This window comes from Melopsittacus undulatus, chromosome 4 (genome assembly GCF_012275295.1).
Source record: "Melopsittacus undulatus isolate bMelUnd1 chromosome 4, bMelUnd1.mat.Z, whole genome shotgun sequence".
Taxonomy (NCBI): domain Eukaryota; kingdom Metazoa; phylum Chordata; class Aves; order Psittaciformes; family Psittaculidae; genus Melopsittacus; species Melopsittacus undulatus.
The window spans coordinates 74,311,800-74,328,176 of record NC_047530.1 but is presented as its reverse complement, the minus strand read 5'-3'; the positions used below and the strand labels follow the sequence as shown (position 1 = coordinate 74,328,176).

At 37.1% G+C, this 16,377-nt stretch overlaps 1 protein-coding gene across 9 annotated transcripts in view; it reads left to right on the top strand.

Moving 5' to 3' along the window:
* The window catches only part of MBD5 (methyl-CpG binding domain protein 5), a 154,665-nt gene extending 138,794 nt beyond the window's left edge, over positions 1–15,871 (top strand). For 7 of the 9 annotated variants that reach the window (XM_034061414.1, XM_034061413.1, XM_034061412.1 and 4 more), the window contains 3 exons: positions 4,727–4,839; positions 10,342–10,417; positions 12,697–15,871. In XM_034061414.1, the coding sequence (XP_033917305.1) occupies positions 4,727–4,839; positions 10,342–10,417; positions 12,697–12,768 (261 nt within the window). In that variant the 3' untranslated portion in view covers positions 12,769–15,871. The remainder of the gene's footprint in view (positions 1–4,726; positions 4,840–10,341; positions 10,418–12,696) is intronic. The other 2 variants (XM_034061417.1, XM_034061415.1) reach the window with 1 other exon arrangement.
* Positions 15,872–16,377: the final 506 nt, after the last annotated feature.

Sequence of the window (16,377 nt, the reverse complement as noted above, 5' to 3'; positions counted from 1 at the left end):
CAAAGCTCAGGAACTCCTTGAGTTGGAACTGGTGTATCTTTGTTGTAACCACCGCCGGTCTTACCATCTGTGCTGATGATAGGCTGGTGTGCAAATGTAATTTCCCCCAACAGTCCAATAGATCTTTGATGAATTTGGGTACTATAAATAACTGGGGTGATGTTTGGTCAGAATGGTTTCAACCCTCTTCCAAGACAATTTTAATGTCTCTTTACAGGTAGTTTCTCTGTTGATCTCCTTACAGTCATAAGGGTTTCAGAGAGCTCCAGTCTGACTATGCTGAACAAAAGTATTTATAGGGAATTCAATATACTTTGCTAGCAGTATTTGAATGCTTTAGAGCTCATTCCTTATAAAGGTTAGATCCCCAAGTTACAAGTCAGTTTATAAAGTATAGGCAAGTGGCACAGACCACAAAATATAAAAGATTAAACAAACCTGCAAAAATCAGGTGTACAATATCACCATCCCTTATGAAATACAGAAACAGTGATTACACTGCATGTATGTTCCAAGTGTGCATTTATGTATTAACTTCACAAAGTTGTGTATCCATATGTGTATGACTGGTTTGATATATTTGAAAAGGTGTGGGGTTTTTGGGTTTTTTTTTTTTTGTTTGTGGGTTTTTTTTGCAAAAAGGATTTTTTTTCATTTGCAATCCTTAACAGTTTTCTAAGTTTACTCCGGAATTTGTGGATACCAGAATGTAGAGTTGCTTTGTGTAAAACCACCTTCTTTAATTTTCCGTCTCCTATGTACATTATATAAGCATTATGTAACATTATATTCCATGGCACAGATTTTATTGTATACTGAAGCCCAAACAACAGGAAAGCAAACTGGAAATGCACACATTGCTGTTCATGCAGTACTGACAAGGTACTTGTGGAGGCAGCAGGAGGGACTGTTTCAAGTTCTTCATCTGGAAGTCCCATGTAATGAATCACCTCTTGCTTCAGGAGGCCTTTAACTTCATTATAACAATTTTAAATTTAAAAAAAAATCTATTTTTCCTCAAGAAGTGGTACAGAGTGAATGATCATTCTAAGGGTCAGGATTTGAGGTTGAAAGGTGGGATACAGGGGTTAATATGAAAGAGGTGAAAATGTATATGTGCTGTATAATAGTTCTCTTTGTAGTTGAAAACAGACAGGAATTCCCATGCACAATGGCAATCTATGCACATGTTCAAACACTCTCATAATGTGTTGTACAGCTGCATTCTTCAGATGTTTGGGCACCCTCATCTGAAGGAAAGAAAAAGAAAGGGGGGGAGCGGAAGGACACTACACCAAACAAAAAAAAATAACCTTGAAAACAAAAAAGAAATAACCGAAAAACCAAATGGTCTTCAGAAATTCTGTGCTTCAAAAAATCCTGTAACGTTACGATTCATGGTGGGAGCCACTATCAGCAGTTCTGAAAATACTGTTTTCCGTGGAGCTTTCTTAAAGCATCTTTCAAAGTATTTGTATAATCGTATGTTAACCTTCTATATTGTAATATTAGCTTTGCTATGCTGTTGGGTTTTCATGGTACTTTGTATATCATCTGTACTTTATACCATACGTAATTTGATTTTTGTTTCTATTTAAAAGACTGGGTATTAAATGTAATAATGCTTCTGTTTGAAGAGCATCTAGAATGGTGTTTCCCACTCAGGAGAAGGGAGGAATATTACACCTTTGTTTCCTAATGAACACTTGCTTTTTGGCTATTTGAAAATTAAAGAGGAACCCAAAAGAACTGCAGCAGTATAAGCAGAAATTTGGAAAAGGAAGGGAGCAAACCTGAAACTGCACACACATCCTAAAATGGAGAATGTGTATTTCATGAAGTAATTAATTTGATTATTAACCAAATCAAATCACCTGGATGAGAACAGTTTTGAGAGCAACAATGTGAAAGTCAGAGGGTTTATATGAGCAGTAATTTCCAGTTAGTGTATTTCATAGTGATTCTTACAGGGCAAGTATTGTTCACAATATGACTTTCCATCAGTTAAAGTAGGTTTTTTTAAGCTGAGTTTTTATAGTTTTACAGGTAATAATACATGTGATCTATCAGTGTCCTTATAATCCCATTTGTATGTATTAGTTATTATTGTAATGGCTTATTGTATTATTAATTCAAATATATCTGTTATACTTGCTTCCAATACCATGTTATGTTAGCAGTTTGATACTACTGCTTTTGAAAAGTGCTATGAGGTTATAATGCTCTACCATTACAAACTTCCAGTGATGAAGGTACTGACTATTTATTACTTAAGTCCATTGTTACCCAAACATGGTATTAGCTCTTCAGAAAAATATTTACCATTGTACTTTTTTATATATCTAGTGGTGGGTTTCACAAAGCTTGCTTCTTATGTGAACATACATATTATGGGTATGGATAATGTCCAATTTATTATTCATGACAACTCGATCACAATTATTATGTTATTTTCATAGAATCATGGAATGGTTTGGATTGGAAGGGACCTTAAAGACAATTAGTTCCACACCCCTGCCACAGGCAGGGACACCTTCCACCAGACCAGGTTACTCAAAGCCTCGTCCATCCTGGCCTTGAACACTGCCAGGGATGGGGCAGCCACAGCTTCTCTGGGCAACCTGTGCCAGGGCCTCACCATCCTCATGGTGAAGAACTTCTTCCCAGTATCGAATCTAAAACTCCTCTCTGTCAATTTAAGCCATCCCATATCCCTGTATCCTGTCCATACATGTTCCTGTGGAAAACCCCTCTCCAGCTTTCTTGTCAGCCCCTTTAGTCACTGGAAGGTGCTCTAAAGTCTCCCTGGAGCCTTTTCTTCTCCAGGCTGAACAAGCCCAACTGTCTCAGAATTCTTTCATTCTGTTCAGTCTGAAAAATCAAAGTTTAGCTGTTTTTCAAACGTGCTGTAAAATGGAAGGCTTGAGCTATCGCAGAGTAACATTGCCTCCGTTAATACAGTTTTAATGTAGGAGATGTAACATGTAAACTGAAGGTGGTTTGCTTATCCCGTAAGTGTTGTGTGCTGTTTCTTCTGCTGTTATCCTCATGAAAGCTCCCCAGGTTTTAAACAGATAGTATTTCTTTTGTATGCATTTGTATTTTTTCGAAGTCTGATTAGGAGAGGAAGTATTTCAAGTATGTGCAGTCTTGCATTAAAAGTAAACACAGTTTTAAGGGAAAAGAGCTACAGTCTGCAGCATAATTAATCTGTTTCATGAAAATAGAAATCCTGCCTCCCCATGTGCCAGTTTCACCATTACTGACATTCATTTTGTAAGTTCCTGAAATGGCAGTATTCCCCAATTTCATTATCAGATGCGTAAGTTCAGACATGGGAAGTTTGGTCTAAACATATGTTATATTTGCCTTATTTCTAGAGATTTTGACAACTTGCTCACTGACTAACTTAACATTGTCACATCTAAAAATCTACTTCATTGTGAATATAAATTATTTAGTAATAGAAAGTCTGGGTTTAGAGGAAATTTGCATTTAAGTTTCTTTTTTCTGATTGTATATAGGCATGCTTAATAAATATGTGTTTATAGAATTAATTTTCCTTGTGTCAAAATATAAGCTGTACTTTCTAATGAAACATGCTATATAAGGTTCTTGTTATGTAAAGATTAAAAAATAAGTTAAGCATACTGTGGCAATACTGACAAAGAAAAAGGAATTCATCCATTCATTTTCTTTACATTGATGTGTTTTAAATCTTTTTTTTGTTTTTAAGCAGAAATAACTGAGCCAAATAATATGCAGAGTTAAGTGGGCTTACATTTTGAGAACGCAAACGATGAAATATAGCTGATATAATTTGTTTCCTTCTTGCTTGTGTTGTTTACACTGATACTAACTGGTACCTGTGCAGCGGTGCCAGTAATTATATGCAGCGGTTTATATACAGACTGCATAAAAGGTTATCGTTCTGGTTAATTTCAAGAGATCTGAAATTTCCAGTTAAGGAGCTTTAAATACCAGCTCAGGAGCCCTGTTGAGCACGTGCCTGTATTCATTCCTGATTCAGCAGATTGCTAAAGTATGTGCTGCTTAAGTGAAGAAAAACATTTAAAAGACCCCTTTCAGGACCAGTGAGTCAACTGGCCAAAGCAAGCTCCAGATAAGTCCCATAGATTCATAATGCATAAATAAAGTTTGTCACCTTGCCCACCCCTTTTTCAAGGCCTTAAGCCTTTCAACTTAAGCATGTAAGGTGGTTCTTCTGAAATAGGAATGAATTTGACCACGCCATTGGTAGCATTGTTGATCGGAGGCCTTAAATACTTTATTCAGAAATTTGAGGTGATGTGAAACATTTTTGTGTTGCTGGCATCTATAAAAATAGTATCATGTGCACTAGGCAGCATGGTATGTTAATGCATTCCACGTGATCTCAAAGGTGTAAAATATATTTGTAAAATGTGAGTACAGAGTTAAAAGATTTCAACAACAGTGTTCATATTAATAATATGAAGGAAAAAAGGTTTTAAAAAATATTAGTCTCCTTAAATTTGTTTTCATGTGTGTCAGGGTTTGGGTTTTTTTGTTTTTATGGCTGTGGACTGTCTAGAGAATTTACAATATATACATATATATATGAGGGGGTGTATGTGGCTAAACATTCTTAGCTGGGTAGGTTAGTGTCTTATGGATGCAGTGAAAATTAGACTCCACAATAATGCATGTCTAGCAGTAAAGTAAAAGCAATGTTTAATAATTGCAGGTCTGGGTAATGTGGTTTGGTGTTCATACCTTCACTCAGGTGGAGCCAGAGAAGTTGAAGACACTAACAGAAGGTCTAGAAGCTTACAACCGAGCCAGAAAAAGGAACAGAAAGTAAGTAAATGCTCATTTATTTAGTAGGGAAATGGAATAATTGAATTCTTTTGCTACCTAAGACACACATTTTGGGAAGCCTAGCTGATCGGTAAAACTGAAGAGTTAATTTTCTGAATTCCTTCTGTTGGTTATGATAATCAGCTCAGATCTTTGATACCTGCATTTTTATTGCATCTTTTGATATTTACGGTAGCCTTTGTAAAATGTCATCCTACTTGTTTGAGCTTTCATGTGTAGGATTTCTAATTTACAGCAAAAAAAGTTATTACATCAGAACTATTCCGACCAAATATGCTTTTAACAAGATCTGCCTTTCTTATCTCTTCCCTCTCCTTCTGGCAGCTGCTGCTGCAGGCAGAGCACAGGTTTATTCAGATAAATCCAGTTTATTTCCCATTGCTGAGAAGCATTTCAGAATTTGTGAAGTCTGGCTATATTTAACCAGACAAGGGGCTCAGCGCAGAGCTTTCCTTATGCTTTCTGCCAGACATGTATGAATTATTTGGCTTTATCTTGCCTTTTAGTTTTTATTTACAAATATAGGAGGATAGAAAGACTGTGAAAGAGTAAGTATGAGGACATGAAGCATCAGCATAGAGAAAAAGAGAAAAATGGTTGGCTTTAGGAGCAAAAAAATCTGGACAGCTATGAAAGGATAGCAAAGTAGAAATTGTACTATGATTGGATTTGTTCTAGGGTGCTGCTGCTTATTTACTGTTGCAGTGAAAAAATATTACTTTGAATCTGTGAGGATTTAAAGCCAGCTTGCAGTACTTGTCTTTAGCACAATAAACATAGGCTTAAAGAAATTAAATAATTATTTGTCTACAATTCCTTTTATGGTGTAAGCTTTTATTTTATTTGAGTGTCATGCGGCGCTTAAGAGGAGTATTTTTTATGCCCATGAGACAATGTTGGTGGTTGTTTTCTCCAAGATCATCCTCAAAATAACTTGCTGGAGTTTAAGGGTGTGTGGTGAGAACACAGAAGGGCTTTTGGCAACTCCCCAGTTATTTGCTCATGTCCCTGAAGTGAAATACGTGACTCAAGTAAGGTGACACCAGGAACAAATTTAAAGAGGTGTTAAAGTTGAAATAGACAGTACAATTTAAGAACTCCCATCTTCTGATTTGCATTTGTATATTTAGCAGACTGCAGGGATTGTCTGCAATTCCACTGAATCCAATGGCCTTGTTTAGCAGCATGTCTGGTGCTGCCCCATTGCTTGCCCATATGGAAACCAGAAGTACTGAATATCCCAGCCAGTCTGGGGCACATGGTTGCCCCTTCCATAGGGTTGCTTTACAGCCTTAAAAGCTTTTTCCTCCATATTTGTACTTGGGCACATTTCACAGTTCAAAGCTTTTAGTATATCTTCATGGACCTTTCCTTTTTTTCGTTTTCCTTTTTACTTTTGTAAATACATCTGAAAATGTTGTTAATCTCTTTATAGTCTTTTTTTCTGCTTTGTGTCTCTGTGGCTTCTTGTTACACGCAATTCCAGTTGTTTTAAAACGTTTAGCATTAGATGTAATTGCTACACATAGAATACTCCTGTTTCTGTTTCCTATTTATCTAAGTATTCAGCACTTACACGTATCACCTCCTGGCATCAAGTTGAGCACTTCCTTACCTATGAAGACACAGGTAAAGAAACACAGGACAAATTCAGCCGAGAGAGCATGAACTAGCATCGCCCAGGTCCTGTGTGTTTTGTAGAGCAGGGTTAGCATCCAAGTCCTCAAAATGACATTCAGATTTCTTAACTCCATTCCTCATACTCCTTTCTTGTCTCAGCCTTAGTATATTTTTGAATTTTTTATCTTCATGGCCAGTCTCCGATAATATATATTGATTTTATATATTAAATATGAAATTATTAAAACTAAAGATTTAAAATGTCTGCAAAGCTGAAAGCTGTGTTATAGTAGGAGTGTAATAGGATGGCATTCAAGTTGCACCTCAAATCCAATACTTGTGAATTGTAAATCTTAATCTAACTGTAAGAGCTAGTGTTTGAAATGGAAATGGCTTGTGTATTCAGCTTTTTAGGTTTGTAAATAAGACACCAGACAAAAAAAAAAGTCATTGTAGCAGTTTTTACCAGCCTAGGCAATGTGTTAGCCTTGTTGAGCTTTGTAACTTCAACTAGTAGTAGGATCTAAAACATTTTCTGTAGAAAAAAATGTTTTGCTTGGGGATGTCTCAGAGGCATCTCCTCTGAGACATCCCCAGAAGTGGTGAGAAGTGGTGTGACTTCTTAACTGTCCCATTTATTCTGGGGGTTGTAGGAAGATGCACTCGAGTACAAACCACTGAGCTATCCCCACCTTTTTCAGCTCCATCTCATCTCAGCCATTCAGTTCCTGTTTGAGCCATGTCCCTTTCTTGCTTCCAGCAGTTCATGACGTAGCAGCTTCCTCACCTATCCAGTTGTGGTCTCCAGAAGACTGTGTTCCCAGTTTTCCCTTACCTTGTCTGATCCAGTCTTTGTTTTTCCCAGGTTTTGTAGTTATCTGGATTCCTCTGTTCACTAGCATTCTCCTATCACACTGCACGCAAAGCATCTTCCAAGGGTCATAACCCAATGCCATGTCTCCTTCTTCTGTGGTTTTGTGTTTCTCTGTGTGTTATTTCCCACACCAGGGTTCTCTTATCAGGAACGTGCCCTTTGCCATTCCTACCATTACTGTCTCTACCATCCATGCTAAGTTATTTCAAAATGAAGTTTGAGCAGTGACATCATAGAGTTGAAGTTATGTCTCTGATGTTACTCCTATTGAATGTGTGCCATATTCAGTCTCCATTCTGACACAATCTAAGTCTCTTTGTCTTCTCTAGGTGTGAGCCTAGTAGCAGCTTGCCCATACTATTAGCAGTCAAATGAGGTGGGTGCGCTCAGATGTCATTATTGCTGCAGCACCTGCCCAGAGGCAGCGACTGCAGGTGAAGTCTGGAATATGTCCACTATAGGAGGGAGCTTCAACTCCAAACAGGCTCAGACTTCATTCTGATATTACAATTTGGTAAAATTTTAAATTTGAATGCATCCTAGTAGGGGGGAGGAGGAGGATTAACAAAACCGTTATCTTCCCTTCTTCAAAGCTGTTGGCAATGGGAGGTTTTCTAAGATGTGTTGTGCTGCTTTTTAGTGAGAGGAACAAACTGTCGCTCCATGTTCTTAAATGTAATTTGATGCTTACAGGTTGATTTGCAGCACTAGAGACATTATACATATGTTGATCAGGTAGCAAATGCTCAGGTTTTAGCTGCAGTGTTATTTGTGCCGTAAATGGGTATTTCAGTGACAGACTCTTATGAAGCTTTGATTTGCTATGGGGCAGATCATTGTCTTGACAGTAAAATTAAGATAAGAACAGAGTCTTAAGACTGCAGTACAGATGATCATGTATATTTTAAATACTTTCAAATGGCTTTTTTGACTCAGCAGTAATTTCATAGATATTTTAATAAGGGGGGGTTGCTGATAGAGCATAATGTTGATTGGATAACTTTACATCACATACAGGTAGTTTGGCATCTGAAATATGCTTTTAGGTGGCATACAAGTCAGCAATGTTATTAAGATATCCGTTATTATCCGTTAAGGTATCCGTTACTAAGATACAGAGTCATATAACCTTTATAGGAACTTAAGTTGTCACTGAACAATATTCTGTGTCATTTATAATACTGAAGAGTGCCTTCACTTGCCCAGGTTACATAACTTAAATATTTTTTTGGCAAGCAGTCTAGCCCAAGTAGTTAAAAAACTCAGGTGGCCATGTCAGGCTGGGTATGCAATGTTTGATTTCAGTTTATCTTACCATTTCTTTGGCTGCTTTAAACTACATTACAATACATGATTTTAAAGTTGCACCATACTCAGTAAGGTTTCTAGCTTTTTTAATTCTTTTGTGCAGTTGATGCCCTGGTATAGCTCAGATAACCAATGCAAATTAGTGTTAGGGAATATCCTCTTTGAATAATGAAAAACAGACCCTCTGATCTCCTGTCTTCAATTCTTCCAACTGTACTGATGGATATGAAAATCATTTTGCTGATCTAGGGGGATGGAATTACTGTACAGCAGTGCTGGTCATATAGTTCATCTGTGCTACTTCCTTGTTAGTCTTTTTGCCAATGCTTTTAGTTGCTATAAATCTTCAAGTCTTAGGGAAGAATGTCCCAGCTGACATGAGCTTGCTTTCCTTATTAAAAGGAAAGGGGCTTTTTAGAAGGTATCTCCTTCTGTGATGGACGGTCTTCCCTCATGATGCAGATTGCTCTCTTCTTCCTCCCCTCATTTCTGCATCTTCAGGGCAGAGATAACAGTACTCTCTTACTTCCTGAGGATATTGTGATGGATGCTCATAATAATGTCCCTCATCTCCAGGATGATTTCTCTCTCATATTCAGCCATTTGTCTTCAAGTTCATTACTCTTATAAATGTACTTATTCAGTTAAAGCCATGAATGAACCTATCTATCTATCTATCTATCTATGTGTATATATACCTGCTTTTAAGCAGAGATCTGCAACAAGCTGTCAGTAAACAATATTAACGTGTGCTCAAGTACGATTTGCTACCTTGAAACTCTTGAGGTGTGAAGATGGAGCCACAGAAGCATGACCTGTCATGGACAGCATGGTCTTTAAGCAGGAAACGTCTTTAAAGAAGAAATCTACGTAAATCAAAAATGCCACCGTACAGTTAGATGTATTTGGAGCTGCCCAGTGACTGGGGGTAACCTTGGGGTTGGAAGAAGAAAGTCTTCATCCTTCCTTTACCATAACCCTTGGTGTGCTGTCATTCTGAAACTAGCTGTTGTTCTGCTAAAACTGTTGTAGTAAAACGAGCAACATTTTAGAGGATTCTTACCACTTATTTTCCTCTGACTATTTAAAGTTAGAAGGGGTATTTCCCTTTGAGCTTTTTGTTTTGGGTAAAAAGACTTTGCAGCTCACACACTGTTTTCTCGTGAAGACAGCAGTGTACGTATTTAGTCCTTCACAAAAGTATTGCCAAAATGTAATGACATTTACAGAGTAAATGCAGCCTGGAGCGGAAGGAGGCAAAGGCAAGCTGGCACTAAAGGTTTAATAACTTTTGAAGTCCAAAGTATTCCTCTTCTGCTCCTGATCAAGACCCATGTGAGTCTGGCCCTTTGCTAATGATTAAAAGAAAAAGATTGCACAAAATGCCTTGTTACCATGAAGTGCTCTGGGTGTAATTGACTTGTGGATATTGTAACTAACCGTACAACTTGCTGAAGTGCTGGCTTTAATTTTTGTTCCTTAACTACAACACAAGCCTTTAGTTTGCATAATATGGTCTATAGGTCTGAGCTTGCTTACTTGTGCTGTAACAACCTGGAGGCTCTACAGTTAGTAGAGTGTGTCCAATGAGTTAATGTGTTTACTGGGGGGTTTAAATTTACTGATTTTTTTTTCTCTGTTACTGAGACTTAATAATGGTGTTATTTTTTTCTTCCTAGAAGTGGAAAGCTAAATAACCATTTAGAAGCTGCTATACATGAGGCCATGAGTGAACTAGACAAAATGTCTGGGAATGTAAGTTTCTTTTCACATTAGCACTAATCTCCTTTTTCTATGTTTCTGCATGTGAAGACTGGGAGCATTGATTTGGATTGCTTTCTAACATATATTTTGTTTCTGTTTTCTTAAATAACATGGAAATTTCAATATTTCTCCTGCATTAAAACTGTTTGCAAATGTCTAGTCATTCTGAAAAAAATTGGAAAATTGTGGGATTTTTGTTGCATTGCCAATTACATTATTTTTCACAAAGAGATTCCTGGGCATACTTTTACACATGCAGCCTGATATTTGGCTTAGTTCCAGTCCCGCTCATATTCCAGGGGTTTTCTCTGACTAGTGACACAAAATCAAGCTCATTTGTTTTCTGTTTGAGTAGCAAGATATTGAAACCGCATTTAAAAGCATCATTCTTTTGAATGTAAAACTCTTTGAATAAAGTTTTCCTCATGTGAAATGAAAGGTCCTGTCAGGAAAGGTAAGTTAAAAAAAAAAAAGAAAGTATTCCTAATATCAAATCTAAGAGTGTTTTTTCTACAGTAATTACAGTGTAATTTGTAAGCCCTAAATCTGTCTAATATAAAATGTGGTTTATATAATATACATGTCTTCCTACTTAAAACATGTTTGTAGTTTTATTGAAGCACACTTAGAAATGCAAAAGTTTTATCACAGCGCATGAAACCTCCCATATCTTATCAATAGTAGTTTCTGAAATTATTAATTATAACATATTTGAATACAGAAATGCATTTTTCTGATATTCAGTGCTCAGTACTGAAGATGCTTATACATGGACATATTTAGAAATAGTAGTAAAACCACAGGGGAACTTCTGGAGTGTATAAAGGGAAATGTATACAGAACTGGAGGCTTAGAGCTGATTTCAGAAGAAATATTAAATAAGTTATGCAGCAATTCTTAATGGCTGCTCTAAGTAATAACAAAAGCAATCTTTTGTTTAAACTTCTGAGTTTTACAAAATGAGATAGGGTTTTGATTTAAAACAATGTGCCTTTTCCTCTTGTCTTTGGAAGGAATAGGAAAGCAGTATCTGATTGTAGGTCTATTACAAATAAATGTGGAGTATGTGTTTGGCACACACATCTCCTGTGTTGGTTACACCACCACTGACGTGTTCCGACTCTTAACATTCTACCTTTTTTTTCATTTATAAAGCCAGTGATACTATAAACTATATGGTGTATGCATTTTAACTGTGAGATAACTGGCTCAAGGGAAACTGCTGTAATTGGATTTGCTCATCTGGTTGTTTCATAATGCAGACAAACTGATGTACCAGCCTGAGTGTCATTACCTACTCTTGGTTTATATTTAAATTGTCTGGTCACAAAAATTTGTGACCAGAGTTTATTTCCATAAAGATGATGATTCCTAGAAGCACTCCTGTTCTTTTTATTAACTTGCATTTTTTTCAATGACTACTGTTCAGATACCTGTTACATTTTAAGTGAAAAGCATGTGCAAACAAGATCATTAGCTCAGAATTATTTCTACTGGTAAGAGCCAATAAATACATAGTAAATATTAGCAGCCTGAGGGAATCAGGATGGACCCAGGGAAATAATATAGCACCTTGCTAAAGGATTTAAATGCTGTTGCTTGCCTGCTGTTGGAAAGCTGCAGACTGCTCTTCCCAGAACAGCAGCTGGCTTCCACCGACAGATGGTGGTGGTATTCCACACTCAGCGCCTTCCTCCACGGCTCTTCTTCCAATTAAGTTGTGATTTTTACTGAGCAGACAGTGATGAAAAACTGTTTCACACTCAAACTAATCTAGCATTTAGCTTGAAATTGAGTATTTCCTCTTAAAAATTAAATGAAGACAGTTTGCTAAACATAGCTTGTTTCATAATAATGCTACCACAGACCCAAATTTCACTCCTTTTATTTTCCCTCTTAGCAATATTTTCTCACCACCTACTTCCTACTCTATTGCTCTTGTCATTAATCTGTGTAAAGGTTTGTCTCCATGAATTTGACATAATCTCACTTTTGGGTTCCGTTCCTGCTTATGCGCTTTCACAGATTACTGTAGCTGGAACCTTTCTCCAAGGTAGCTGAGGTTCAAGGCACACAGGTTGCAGCATCAACCTTTTTTTTCCTAATGCCTTAAAGTTCTTGAAGTTCCGCATAATTTGGGCTTCCGTGTATACCTGAAGTAATAAGAACTGTTTCATAACAACACCTCAAGCAATCCTCTAGCTCATTTATTACTGGCTGGTTACTTTGACCAATATTCTTTGCTAACTTCTAAATATACTTATTTTTAGGTCCACCAAATCCCACAGGGAGACAGACAAGTGAAGCCTCCAAAACCCAAGAGGAGGAAGATCTCTAGATAACATTGAATGTCTTTGTTACTGGTCCAGTACTTATCAAAATGAACATGCACATAGGTCTATATGTAGGTATTGATATAGACGTGGTTATATCAATATTTATATGAAGACAGATAGATACCATCACAGGGTGCTACGTGGATTAGTGGTACAATATTTTTGATGATTAGGAGGGATAGTGGTTGCTGGATAAGCCAATCAGAAATCTTGAAAGGTTGCAGTAACAATGTCAGATGATTACTGAATTTTTTTTTCTATAATACTAAAATTGTGATTATAAGGAATAGTCCAAATGTTTCTGAGAAATTTTCATTGTGTATATAGATAATACAGAATTTCATGGTGATATCTGAAATGTAAATATTGTACAATATTGTCATGTACAAGCGTACCTAATGCACACTTTATCTTTTATTGTACAAAAAATAGTGTACAAAATTCTTTGGTTTCTATTGAGTACACATACAAGAGACTACCAGTGTAAAGTGATAAATAAAAATACAGCCTAAATGCTTTTATATGATAATGTAAAAGATGCTGTTTTTGTATTTAACAGCAGAGAGAAGGCATGATTATGTAATACCTTAATTATGACATACACTTCACGCCACTGAGTGTTCATTGATACTGTCTGTTTGGTATGAACCTTGCCTGGAAGTACTGTACTCCATTTCAGGTCTCTGTAGGAGAGTGCAAACTTGCAGATTCCTAATGGGATGTGGGATCACAGCTCTAATTAATAATTCAAAGGCTGCAACTGTCGGTTGCATTTTTATTTACGTAGCTTTTAAAGTAGAATGCTGTAGATTTTATTAAAAAGAGAAAAAAGTAGATGGACTATTTTAGTCAACCATTTCTGTAGTTAAAGTTTCATAGCCACCTGAGAAACTAAACAGTTTATGTCCCCCATAACACTGACCCCTCAAAACCCCTAGATTTGTTAGCTTAAATTATCTAACATCATTAACCATCATGTTTACTTTTAAGGGGGCAGAAGCCCTGCTTTAATAATGTGATCAGTATTGATTACGGTTTGGTTTTGCAGTAGAGTGAAAGGGCATGCTCCGCAGCGTTCATGAAAGTAATTCCAGTACCCATCTTACAGTATTAAAACAAAAAAGAATTAAGGGTGGCTTACAAAACTATTAGCAACAGTAATTTTTATCAGTATTATGTAACATATCAGATTTATTTTATTTAAAAAGAATTATTTATACCATTAACAGATTCTTATATATATTAATGTGGCTGAAATGTGCAGGTTAAATCTATTAACCAAATTATTTATGTTATATTAAGTGAGAAATGTGAAACATATGTAGAAAAAATTAATACACTACAGATTTAAAAGTCTAAAGCTATGAGCCATTATAAAATTAACGAACGGAAGTATAGCACAACATTATTTCCATTTTATTTCATTTTCTTTTTAACATGGATGGTGGTGATGGTGATGGAAGCAATGACATCCTCTGACTTAAAGGCTTCCTGAAATAATTCCCAGTTCACCATTCCTGGTCCTGGGGTGGCACGCATAACCCCCACCTCTTTGTCTGGGGCCACTGCTTACCTCACATTTCCTTTTTTCCCCCCTCCCTGAATTCCCAAATCTCACTCTCTAGCTAAGGACTGGCAGGGATCAGCATCCTGGGAAGCTGGCGGTATCGCCACTCTCCAGACACCCAGCACTCGGCGTCAGGATCACAAGTCATTGCTCCTCTTCCCATCCACTTTGCCCAAGTCCCAGACTCTTCTCTCTGAAGGACATGACCGAGACCAGCCATCCCCGAGGATGACGGGACCCGGCAGCGTTCCCAGCCTTGGCTCTCGCGTGCCAGGGCACGCAGCACTACCTCTGGGCTCGTCCCTGGGCTTTCTCATGTCTGGCAGAACAGCTCCCACTCCTTCTTCCCCCCAGCCCGAGGGATCACAATAGCTACACTGGCTACAGGGGCCTGGAGGCAGGAGCCCTTCCTTCCATGGGGTAGGTTCATTTGTCTTTTCTGTAACGCCACCGTCCTCCATGCAAGCTCATGTGAAGTGACTGATTTTCTTTATTATTTTTCTCAACTTCTGTCTTTCGGGGGTGTAGTTTAGCTCACGTTTTTCTGTCCCATGTTGACGTGCTTGTTCAAAGAGTCACTGTTGGCCATTGTCTGTGCCAGCCATTTTCCCACTGTCTCTCCACACCCGTGTGGGTTTTAACTCACCACTACATGCGTGCGTGTGTGTGTGTGCGTGCGCGAATGCCTGTCTTGATTTAGGTTCTTCCTCCCTTTGCTTTCTGTCCTAGAACCAAGTTTGTATTGACCAACCCCTTCTTTTGGCGTTTTAACTAATTAGGTTTGTACTTCCTCACCAATGTATACTTTACATCAGTAGACTATGTAAAGTATTTTTGTGCACTTGATTTCATTGGTTAATAATGGCATTGATGTGGGTGCTAGGAGTAGTTTGCTTCAGTCCATACCAATTTTTTTCCTCTATTTTAGAGTTTTTATGGTTTCATGTAAGCAGTTAATGTAAATATTGTGAGCATTACAGGTCATGCAGTGTTGTAACATTTTAAGAAATGTTGCACCTACTTTACGATTAAAAAACTGGTCACTCATACTTGAATTTTGCCCATAGAGCCATTTCTTTCTCTTTGCATTGAAGCATAATATACTTTTTTGATGGAGGCCCAACCCTTCTTTCTACCTTATTATTTTTGGTTTAATAAATCTATATTTTTTCTAATAGAAGACTTAAAAATTAAAATTTAAAAAGTACTTTTTGCCTACTTTCTAATTTAAGAGAGAATTCCTATATTTAAAAGGTAAAAAAAAAAAAAGAAAAAAAATACTCCATTGTGGAAAGTGGAACAACACTTTATATGTCATTAATATGGCACAATCACACGAACCTGAACTGGCTGAGTAAAGTGAGCCCATGATGTCAAGCAGTATCTCAGTAGATTAGGGAACGACGTGATTCTTTGAGGATGTAAAGTGTTACATATTCTTGTCTATTTATTTATTTATTTATTATGCTTTCTTTTGCTAAGTGGGTGACAATGTGGTTGAGTCATTCAGATGACATTCAAATTAAAGGAAATATTCCTCTTTCTATTATGGTGCATTTTGTGAACACCATAAAAAATATTTTCGTTTATTTCAGAGGATTTTCTTCATTTTCAGAAAATGTTTGGCTGGTATCAACTGCAAAAGCAATATCCACATAGCTTAAACAGAAAACTTGCAAAAATCAAAAAAACCAACCCACCTCTGATGTCCCAGGTCTGTTCTCCTCACGGTCTAAGGTTTTAGGGGTTAAAAAGGACTTAAAATTTAAAGCTATTTCCTAAATCAGCTCTGCAGAAGGTTTCTAAGTAATGTGATATCCTTTTGGAGTCCCTGAGTTTGATGGTATAGAGATATTAGAGGGCTCGTGGTGGACTGAATTACCTTAGGACTGCTACCTTTCTTAGCTACAGTTTGTATTTTGCTATGTAGGGTTGTAATGTGAGAATTCCAGAAGAGCCGTAGCATAAAAGTGCTTTTCTATTTTTTAAAAAAAACCCATTCTAGTCTTACTAAGAATTAGAGATTTTTTTAATATCAGTTTTGTAAT